The 12,085-nt window shown below is 40.4% G+C and overlaps 1 protein-coding gene across 1 annotated transcript in view; it reads right to left on the reverse strand.

The window, feature by feature from the left end:
• pth3r (parathyroid hormone 3 receptor) overlaps window positions 1–11,779 on the reverse strand; it is a 62,536-nt gene extending 50,757 nt beyond the window's left edge. Inside the window, exon 1 of the mRNA XM_036946628.2 lies at window positions 11,112–11,779. Within this exon, the coding sequence (XP_036802523.2) occupies window positions 11,112–11,174 (63 nt within the window). The 5' untranslated portion in view covers window positions 11,175–11,779. The remainder of the gene's footprint in view (window positions 1–11,111) is intronic.
• Window positions 11,780–12,085: the final 306 nt, after the last annotated feature.

Genomic DNA, 12,085 nt, shown 5'->3' on the forward strand with positions numbered 1-12,085 from the left:
TTCCCGACTCACTCCAGCATGCACTCCGACTAGAGAGAGAGAGAGGTCATCACAAGCTATTATGGTAAACAGGCATTAGAAGAGGGGGAGAGGGGAAGACGAGGTACTGTAGATACACCCCTGCGCATATTTTCATCAACTACGTCAACTTGGGAGTAGGGAATTTTGTGTATATAGTGTAGTTTCTTTCTACAAGACATGTACATACATTTCACAGCACTATAATGGCTGCCTCCCACAAAAGTGAAAGAAAGTCGTTTCTGTGTCTTCGAACAAACCAAGACCAACTGGAACAACTCATAAATGCAAAAATGTGACAATCACATTCTACGCGTAATTCGCATAAACAAACTGCCTGTGAGGGAACAGTATTTTAGATATAGAGCACATGATCAATATCACGCAAAATATGTTTACACGATATCATCTCCAAGTGTGACCAGGCAAATTATTTTCATAATTGACATTAACCAACTGCCTGGGAGTGAATTGTAGCTTAGATACAGCATAGAGCACATAATAATCAATATCACCAACAGTGATATCATCTCAACGCATGACTTGATGTTTGAGAGGCCTCAATGTTACTTTTACATCCCGGTCAAGCCAAAGTCAACACAGACACCTACGTTACTGTGAGAGTTTTACTGTTTTACCGTTAACTGTAGACACATACTGGAAGTGTTGACATTGCAATGCTGACTAATCCTCTGCTATGTGTATGGGCGTGCATGTGCGTGTGTATGGTGCACACCACCCTTGTGAGCGTGTGTGTGTACTGAACCCCCACCCCCCAATTGTCTCAAGGCTTAAAAAAATGTCTTTAACCTGTTTCCTATCCTTCATCAACACGGATTGAAGTGGATATAACAAGTGACATCAATAAGGGATCTTAGCTTTCATCTGGATTCACCTGGGCAGTCTGTCTTGGAAAGAGCAAGTGTCCTTAATGTCTTGTATACTCAGTGAATGATAAAAATAAATCAAATGCATAGAACCTATTAAATCCTTCGGCTCTGCAGGCATAATGTACACTACATGCCCAAAAGTATGTGGACACCTGCTCGTTGAACATCTCATTCCATAATCATGGGCATTAAAATGGAGTAGGTCCCCTCTTTGTTGCTATAACAGCCTCCACTCTTCTGGGAAAGCTTTCCACTAGATGTTGGAACATTGCTGAAGGGATTTGCTTCCATTTAGCCATGAGCACTAATGTTGGGCAATTAGGCCTTGCTCGCAGTCGGCGTTCCAATTAATCCCAAAGGTGTTCGATGGGTTTGAGGTCAGGGCTCTGTGCAGGCCAGTCAGGTTCTTCCACACTGATCTCAACAAACAATTTCTGTATGGACCTCGCTATGTGAATGGGGGCATTAGCATGCTGAAACAGACAAGGGCCTTCCCCAAACTGTTCCCACAAAGTCGGAACTACCGAATCATCTAGAATGTCATTGTATGCTGTAGCATTAAGATTTCCCGTCACTGGAACTAAGGAGCCCGAACCATGAAAACAGCCCCAGACCATTATTTCTCCTCCACCAAATTTACAGTTGGCACTATGCATTGGGGCAGGTAGTGTTCTCCTGACATCTGCCAAACCCAGATTCATCCATCGGACTGCCAGATGGTGAAGCGTGATTTATCACTCCAGAGAACGCGTTTCCACTGCTCCAGAGTCCAATGGAGGCGAGCTTTACACCACTCCAACCTACGTTTGCCATTGCTCAATGTGATCTTAGGCTTGTGTGCGCCTGCTTGGCCATGGAACCCATTTAATGAAGCTCCCGACAAACATTTATTGTGCTGATGTTGCTTCCAGAGGCAGTTTGGAACTCGGCAGTGAGTGTTGCAATCGAGGACAGACATGTTTTACGTGCTACGCTTTTCAGTACTCGGCGGTCCCGTTGTGTGAGCTTGTGTGGCCTACCACTTCGCGGCTGAGCCATTGTTGCACGTAGGCATTTCGACTTCAAAATAACAGCCCCTTACAGTTGACCGGGGAAGCTCTAGCAGGGCAGAAATTTGATGAATTGACTTGTTGGGAAGGTGGCATCCTATGACGGTGTCACGTTGAAAGTCACTGAACTCTTCAGTAAGGCCATTCTACTGCCAATGTTTATGGAGATTGCATGGCTGTGGCTCGATTTTATACACCTGTCAGCAATGGGTGTGGCTGAAATAGCCGAATCCACTAATTTCAAGGGATGTCCACATACTTTTGTACATATATATGTACATGTATATGTATATGTATGTACATATACAGTGCATTGATCTCTATCTAGATCATTCATTTCCAAAAACAATTAGTGCAGGACCTCTCCTTGGTATTGTCTCTTAATTAGTTTTTTTCCCAACCCAAGTGATTTTCAGGTTGGCTGAGCAGCATACGTCTGCCTCAGGTTGACACTGATCGACTTCAGGTGATGAAGAGAGGATGGAGCATAAATTAGTGGTACAGACATCAATTACAGAAGGGGTTAGAGGTCAGGGATGAGAGGTCATTTCAGAGCTGCTATGTGGTTTGATTCTGAGGTAAGCCAGACTTCAAGAGCTTTGGGGATATCGATGGCTATGTCTAAAAAAACAAAAAATTAAGATCAATGACTCGTTAAGAACAGTCGCAAGGGTTCTAGGAAATGTTGTGTTGAATTGATGGATCACTCATAACAGGGATATTGACTATTCACAATGACATAGGCACTACGATAAGCACAGACACTGTGGCATAAGCACTGTGTAAAAGCATAAGCACTGTTTATACTCCGTCGGTATTAGATAGAACGTCCACTTTGGGAGAAAACCAATGACTGTATATGCATGGACAAAGCCATCAATCCCGTGACACTTTTCATTCCTATGTGAAGATATAGCGCATTGAAGCCAAATGCAGTCTGTTAAGATGGCGTCTCGTGGAGACATGACATTCGCAGTTTGAGCTACTCCAGGAAGTGACTTTGCAGACTAGCTCAGTGCTGCTCCCTCTCAAGTTGAGGACCGACTGGGGTACTGCAGGTACCATTAGCATTACTTCTTCTGTGTTTGATTTTAACATAATCGGTTCAAGGACATACAGTACATGCAATTATTGGTACCATGTGTGTCTTTTTATTTTTTTAAATGAAGATTGACATTTTTCCATTCACTATGATGTGGGATCCTGTTTTCTTTTAACAATGCCTGCGGGGATTAACAATAGCAGGACCTAACCAAGATGGCGGACTGAACACAGCGGTGCAGATCGTATCAAGATACAAACATAACATTCAATATCTGTAAGATAGAGTAAATATTAGCACTTCACATACTCGTGGGTAATAACCTTCAATCTGGATAACAACACAAAGCAAATCATTAGGCTAGAGAAATGTATCGACAAATATTACGAAAACAGCAACACCCAAACATGACGGAGAGTAAACAAGGAGAACCAATCTACAAATGAAAACGTGACTCCTTGACGGACACAGACGATTTATGCTTTTCACCAGCGGGAATGGTAAGGGTGGTAAACAGATCTGTTAAAAATCGATAAATGACAAACTGGGCATACTTGAATTTGTCAGTAAAGATATAAAGGAGTTGAAAGCAAGCCTCAAGATGAGTGAAGAAAAAGCTGCGACAATGGAGGAAAAAGAGCTAAAAGGAACAGTCAATAAGATTGAAATGGATGTGAAAGAACTTAAAAAGGAGAACATCTTTCTGAGAGAAGCCTTACTTGACATACAGACTAGATCTATGAGAGAAAATCGGGTACTTACCGGTATCCAAGAAAAAGAAGGACAAGTTCCTGAAAGTGTGGTGAAGGAATTCTTTCTTACAGTGCTTCAGATCCCACACGAAGCTGTCGACAAAATCCAACTCGAATGTGTACACCGTTTCGGACAGAGAGGACAGAGATATGAGCGCCCAATCATTGCCAAATTTGCTTTCTTTTAAAGATAAAATTTGTAGCTCTCGTAGTCTAAAAACTGTACAGTGAGGGGAAAAAGTATTTGATCCCCTGCTGATTTTGTAAATTTGCCCACTGACAAAGAAATTATCAGTCTATAATTTTACTGGTAGGTTTATTTGAACAGTGAGAGACAGAATAACAAAAGAATACAGAAAAACGCATGTCAAAAATGTTATAAATTGATTTGCATTTTAATGAGGGAAATAAGTATTTGACCCCTCTCAATCAGAAAGATTTCTGTCTCCCAGGTGTCTTTTATACAGGTAACGAGCTGAGATTAGGAGCACACTCTTAAAGGGAGTGCTCCTAATCTCAGTTTGTAACCTGTATAAAAGACACCTGTCCACAGAAGCAATCAATCAATCAGACTCCAAACGCTCCACCATGGCCAAGACCAAAGAGCTCTCCAAGGATGTCAGGGACAAGATTGTAGACCTACACAAGGCTGGAATGGGCTACAAGACCATCGCCAAGCAGCTTGGTGAGAAGGTGACAACAGTTGGTGCGATTATTCGCAAATGGAAGAAACACAAAATAACTATCCATCTCCCTCGGCCTGGGGTTCCATGCAAGATCTCACCTTGTGGAGTTGCAATGATCACCTTACGGTGAGGAATCAGCCCAGAACTACATGGGAGGATCTTGTCAATGATCTCAAGGCAGCTGGGACCATAGTCACCAAGAAAACATTTGGTAACACACTACGCCGTGAAGGACTGAAATCCTGCAGCGCCTGCAAGGTCCCCCTGCTCAAGAAAGCACATATACATGCCCGTCTGAAGTTTGCCAATGAACATCTGAATGATTCAGAGGACAACTGGGTGAAAGTGTTGTGGTCAGATGAGACCAAAATGGAGCTCTTTGGCATCAACTCAACTCGCCGTGTTTGGAGGAGGAGGAATGCTGCCTATGAACCCAAGAACACCATCCCCACCGTCAAACATGGGGGTGGAAACATTGTGTTTTGGGGGTGTTTTTCTGCTAAGGGGACAGGACAACTTCACCGCATCAAAGGGACGATGGACGGGGCCATGTACCGTCAAATATTGAGTGAGAACCTCCTTCCCTCAGCCAAGGCATTGAAAATGGGTCATGGGTGGGTATTCCAGCATGACAATGACCCAAAACACACGGCCAAGGCAACAAAGAAGTGGCTCAAGAAGAAGCACATTAAGGTCCTGGAGTGGCCTAGCCAGTCTCCAGACCTTAATCCCATAGAAAATCTGTGGAGGGAGCGCAATGTTCGAGTTGCCAAACGTCAGCCTCAAAACTTTAATGACTTGGAGAAGATCTGCAAAGAGAAGTGGGACAAAATCCCTCCTGAGATGTGTGCAAACCTGGTGGCCAACAACAAGAAATGTCTGACCTCTGTGATTGCCAACAAGGGTTTTGCCACCAAGTACTAAGTAATGTTTTGCAGAGTGATCAAATACTTATTTCCCTCATTTAAATGCAAATCCATTTATAACATTTTTGACATGCGTTTTTCTGGATTTTTTTGTTGTTATTCTGATTCTCACTGTTCAAATAAACCTACCATTAAAATGATAGACTGATCATTTCTTTGTCAGTGGGCAATTGTACAAAATCAGCAGGGGATCAAATACTTTTCCCCCTCACTGTATATAGAAAACCAAATGTTCCGAGACACAAGACTACTCTATAGCTATTCTGAATATTACAAAGTTCCTATAGAGGAGTCAAATCATGGAACACCCAATACTAGCCATGGTAGGGATTGTAATAAAAAAATAGAAAAGCAATAAAATACAACAATTGTTAAAGAAATAAACTCCAACTACACTTTACCATTCTAAATAGGGAGTGTTTGTAAAATAATTAGTATTAGAATTTCCATGTATAGTATTTATAAATAGATAGACAGCATTTGAAGAAAGGATAATTTGTCAAATAATACATCTGGAACACAAAAGTACTCCATCAACACGGTAGAGATGAAACACAGCAAACAGAGGACATAGAAGGCACAGTACATGGGTGTGTGCGGATTCATTGTGATGGAAGGTGGGGTGTGTGCTTTTGTGTTTGGAAAAGTGTGGAGTTAAGTGAGTGAAAAAGGAACACGGTTGCAAATCCCAGAGCCCATGTGTATTTGTGAGCAGGGATTGTGAGAGAGAGAGATTTCAATTTTGTGCAGGTATGGGATATACATTTTTAAGTCAATTATAAATATAGTTTGTTTATTTATTGTGCTATCATGATGGAACCAGTCCCCAACCCTATACCCTTGACACCCACCTGTGCGACCTATACACTAAGTCCTTATCTGTGCAGTGGTTCATCCTTTAAAGTTGCGAGCTTGCGCCATGGGACTTAGAGGTCATTTGTGGTTTAGTACGGTACCCTGCGTCACCACTTCATTGCTCCAGACCAGCGCAAGGGGGAGTTAGAGCACTGATTATGCTTTTGGGTCCTATTGTGTCTCTGAATGGGCGACACAAACCTAAATAGAAACTGATAATTGTGCACAACTTCAGTATTACTCAGTGTAACAACAGTTTTAGTAAGGTTTTTATTATTTTTTATTTTGCTAGGATTATTTTGGTCTTACTGTAGTACTGTAGGCCACTCCTGACCGGTCACATTGTACAGTGCCTGAGTGGCGCAATGGTCTAAGTCACTGCATAGCAGTGCAAGCTGTGTTGCTACAGATGCTGGTTCAATATCTATGCTGGCCTCAACTGGGAGACCCATGAGATGATTGTAGGTTTTTGTTTTTGTCCCTCTAAAAACAGAAATAAATAATTCTACAAAACAAACTGGCTTTATTAACAAATTAGTAACAATGTCTCACCCAAAGTTCAAGAATGGCCTTTTTCTTGCTCATTTGACATTATTTGAAAACAAAATCATCTCCAAAATATTTAAGGGGCATTGCACTAATAATGGCGCTGAGTAGGGAAACGTTCCCTCTGTTCTTAGTGCCAGTCTGCACGTTCAAACTAAAACAGTGTAACTAATAGTGGCATCTTTATGCTTTCCTTAATAAAATAATTATAAAAATACTCTTTCAAAATGCCAATGTTTATTTAGTTATGGATCCATAACCAATAACTATGTGAATTACAGAAATATTGGAACAAAGTTGCCTAATGAAGGTAAACAAAATGTTTCACAAATGCTGATGCTCCAGATACTCAACTAGTCTAAAGAAGGCCAGTTTTATTGCTTCTTTAATCAGGACAACAGATTTCAGCTAGGCTAACATAATTGCAAAAGGGGTTTCTAATGATCAATTACCCTTTTAAAATGATAAACTAAGAGGAAGGTAGAAATTGATAAAGCTAACACAACGTGCCATTGGAACGCAGGAGTGATGGTTGCTGTTAATGGGCCTCTGTACACCTATGTCGATATTCCATAAAAAAAATCTGCCGTTTCCAGCTACAATAGTCATTTACAACACTAACAATGTCTACACTGTATTTCGGGGTCAATTTGATGTTATTTTAATGTACAAAAACAAGGACATTTCTAAGTGACCCCAAACTTTTGAATGGTAGTGCATATTTACAAAACAATAAATCGGGATTGAAAATGATGCAAACAATTACATTGATGGAAGCTACAAACCATCTGCAATATCAAAGCTGATCTACCCCCTAAAATAAAATAACAATGCCTGCCGTAATGCGTTCGGCCTTGTACTTCCGTGGCTTCAATGAGAGCAGACAGTTGTTCTCCCATGGGGAAAACAACCTGCGGTTACCTTGGTTACTCCATCAGCTCATCGCAAAAAAACTTGACCTTTTTCAAACACAACTTTCTTGTTGTCTGCTTGTTTTAGTCAAATGAATTTAAGAAAAGTACCATGTCTAAAGATGACTTTTCAACATTGCTAGCTCCCCAGCGCCCCCGCTACTTACAAAATCTTAATATTGTAGGGCTACCCTGTCCCTGATTAACCATTTTAATGACGACGCTAGCCACGTGAATGAGTGCTAGGTAGCTACCGACCACAACATTAGTAATCTAGCCAAGGCCAACAACACAAGCAAACGTTCTATACAGCTTCAAGTAGTGAATGTCTTACTTGTGATTATATGTTTTCCACACACATAGCTATGTGTACTTCCCCACTCTCCCTCAATGAATAGCCTGAAGCCACAGGGCTCTCCTTGCAGGAGAAGAAATTGGTTATTTTATAACGGGGGTCAATAGGGAAGACAGATTTTTTTCCGCCAAGATGTAGGTGGTTTAGGGGAAATCCTTCTTATTACGTGAATATCGACAGGGGAGTATAAGCACAAACACTATGACATAAGCACTGTGTAAAAACACAGGCACCATGATATAAGCATTATGCAGTGCCTTCAGACAGAATTCACACCCCTTGACTTTTTCCACATTTTGTTGTTACAGCCTGGATATAAAATGGATTAAATTGAAATGTTGTGTTACTGATCTACACACAATACCCTATAATATGACAGTGGAATTTTGTTTTTATAAATATTTACAAATTAATCAAAAATGACAAGCTCAAATGTCTTGAGTCAAAAAGTATTCAACTTATTTTATTATAAGCCTAAATACGTTCAGGAGTAAAAATCTTGCATAAACAAGTCACATAATAAGTTGCATGGATTCACTCTGTGTGCAATATTAGTGGTTTATTTTTGAATGACTACTCCAGCTCCGTAGCTCACACATACTGATAATTGTAAGGTCCTTCAGTCGAGTAGTGAATTTCAAGCAAAAATTCAACCACAAAGACCAGGGAGGTTTTCCAATGCCTCGCAAAGAAGGGCACCTATTGATAGATAAAAACAAGCAAATATTGAATATCCCTTTGAGCATGGTGAAGTTATCAATTATGTTTTTGATGGTGTATCAGTACACCCAGTCACTACAAAAAATACAGGCATACTTCCTAACTCAGTTGCCGGAGAGGAAGGAAACCACTCAGGGATTTCACCATGAGGCCAATGGTGATTTTAAAACAGATAAAGAGTTTAATGGCTCTGATAGGAAACAACTGAGGATGGATCAACAACATTGTACTCCACAATACTAACCTAAATTACAGAGTGAAGGACGCATTACTCAACCTTTGCTTCTCCCAAGCCCGTTGGGGAGTTGCAGCGATGAGACAAGATCATAATTGGATCACAATTGGATATCACGAAATTGGGGAGAAAAAGGAGGTACAAAAAATATGTATTAGAGCTAAGGACAGGCAAAATCCTAGAGGAAAACCTGGTTCAGTTTACTGTCCAACAGACACTTGGAGATAAATGCACCTTTCTGCAATACAATAACCTCAAACACAAGGCCAAATATACACTGGGGTTTCTTACCAAGACCATATTGTATGTTCCTGAGTGGCCTAATTCAAGTTTTGACTTAAATGAGCTTGAAAATCTATGGAAAGACGTGAACATAGCTGTCTAGCATTGATCAACAACCAACTTGACAGAGCTTAAAGAATTGTTAAAAGAATAAGGGCCAAATATTGTACAATCCAAGTGTGCAAAGCTCTTAGAGACTTACCCCAAATGACTCACAGCTGTAATCACTGCCAAAGGTGATTCTAACATGTATTGACTCAGGGGGTTGAATACTTTTCTAATCACGATATATTAGTGTTTTATTTTCCATAAATGCTTAAAAAATATTAGATTTGTTTTCTTCCATTTCACATTACAGATTGCTGTGTGTTGATCGTTGACAAAAATGACAATTAAATCCATTTTAATCTCACTTTGTAACCCAACATGATTTGGGAAAATTCTAGGGGTGTGAATCATTTCTGACGGCACTGTATAAGAACCGACACTATATAAGGTCAACACTGTGTATAAGCACAGGCATCATGATTTTGTACTTGTTTATGTATCATGATTGTGACTTTAAAGCAATGATTGGCAATGGACTAGCCTTGTGGCCAAATGCTAACATACTGTAGCAAATTTAGCTAACTGTAAGATACTGGAAATCCAGCCATTTCATTGTTATTCAAGATCCTTATAGTTCTGTTCCAAGCCCCCATTTACACAGTTAGCCATGTAAATCATGTTGGATAAAGACATTTCTTTCCTTTCCTTATAGTCATCTGTGTGAAAATACACACTTCACTACAAATTTGTGTTTAGGCTTAGCACAAAAAAGAGCCGCAGCACTCTCTTTGTTTGCATGGATAACTAACTAGTAAGTCAATTGACTATTTATTCATGTTTGCATGGATAACTAACTAGTAAGTCAATTGACTATTTATTCATGTTTGCATGGATAACTACTCAATTGACTATTTATTTTAATAGCAATCCACATCAATTATGTGAGTTATTGATTTTTGTCTTATTGATGACTGGCTTCCCAGAACATATGACATACTCAGGAGATTAAATGCCTCAGCAACGGTATTACACATCAAATTTAATGCACTTATCATTTTTTATGTCATTTAAATTTGGTCAATTAGCAGACGCTCTTATCCGGAGCGTACATTTTTCGTACTTGGTCTGCCGTGGGAATCAAACCCACAACCCTGGTGTTGCAAGCACCCTGCTCTACCAACTGAGCCACACAGGTCATCAAATGCAACGTAGCTACTTACCATTTTATGGCATTCAAACATGGTGTGAAATATGCATGATATTTTCTGTCATAGTTGTGAATGGAAGAGGTTGGGGTGAAAACTTGAAAAGTCCTTTCATAAGAGGTTTGTCAAAAGTGGAACAGCAGCAACGTGCAGCCTGTGGCATAATACAGTATGATCACTGACTACATTGTTTCAACAATGAGGCACTTCTCAATTATACAGTGGCAGCTATCTGAATATTTGTAAAAGCATATCCAACATAAGTCTATCTCCATCTCATGTGCGTTGTAGATAATCAGTTAATATCCCACATGATCAGTGTCTTACAGGAGAAAAACAAATTAGGCCTAATAAGCTTACTATTAATAAATATGTATTTCATTACTCTGAAACATTAATAAGCATTTGATAATGTGAGGTGGTATGTGGTAATATATAAAGCATTTATAACGTCTTACTCATATTATAAAGTGTTACCGAAATACATTGAATGCTTTCTTAAAAATTGCTAATACATGAATGACTGAATCGATCAATCAATTAAATTAATCAATACAAATTATTTAGCAGTTAGATAGATAGGATACTTACCACTGCACTGACATTCATCAATACGCAGCAGAAAACAATTCTGATTCTCCCCACGGACACCATGACTTCCTTTTGACCTTCAACCTGAACCAAAACTTTTAATCACCAAGACACCCCCTGCTCACAACTCCTTATCCTCTCTAGGGTGCAGCGAAGGGAAACGTCCCCCGAAACATGTAGAGTGGTGGTCCTCGAGGCTGTGTCCCATTGCCGCTCCTATTACCTTGGTGCCTGCACACGTCTCTCTAAACGCTTAGGCAGGAGGTGATCCTTCTATACTTCTCATGAATGGTACCACATGAACCATGGCATTGTTGAATGGGAAGTTATTCAATCAAAACGTCCAGCTTCTCCCGCACAGCTGAGAGTGAAGATAGAATCAGTTGTGGAAGTTAAGTAAAGGATTCTCTTTAACCACTGGTAGTCTTCCAATGCGAACTCTCTTCTCTTTTTGCAATCATCTGCATGTAGTGCTTCTCTTGTGAACAATGACCATTGGTAAGGTCAGGTCCCAGTGACTAGGTATGGAATTCCTCATGTATCTCAGGGATGAGTACCTTTGCCATGTTCCTTTGTGTGAGCATGATATTAGTTAGTAAAGGGAGGAGGGAAGACTAGGAGAGCTGCCCATCTACTGCAGCTCCTTCCATTGTTGACTGTGGGAATGGGCTGTCCTCTTGGCGTTCCACCTCAGTTAACTCTTTGCTGCCTGGTGCAGCCAACAATCCCCATCATGTATCTCTCTCTGTGTTTCTCTCTCCCTCCACACCTCATTTTCTGCTGTGTAGACTACTCTCCCTAGCTGCCTCTCCGGGTGACTCAGTATCTCAGGTTTGTTCTCTATTCCCTCAGTACATATTTTTCTCCTTCTCTAAATATGCTCTGTTCAATAGGCCATAGTTATCTCTTAGAATGTATATCATCAGAACAGCCATAGTCCATCAAAGACGAGGGCCACACACCAAAAACATACA

Source organism: Oncorhynchus mykiss, chromosome 16 (genome assembly GCF_057628025.1).
Source record: "Oncorhynchus mykiss isolate SJ-2025 chromosome 16, ASM5762802v1, whole genome shotgun sequence".
Classification (NCBI taxonomy): Eukaryota; Metazoa; Chordata; class Actinopteri; order Salmoniformes; family Salmonidae; genus Oncorhynchus; species Oncorhynchus mykiss.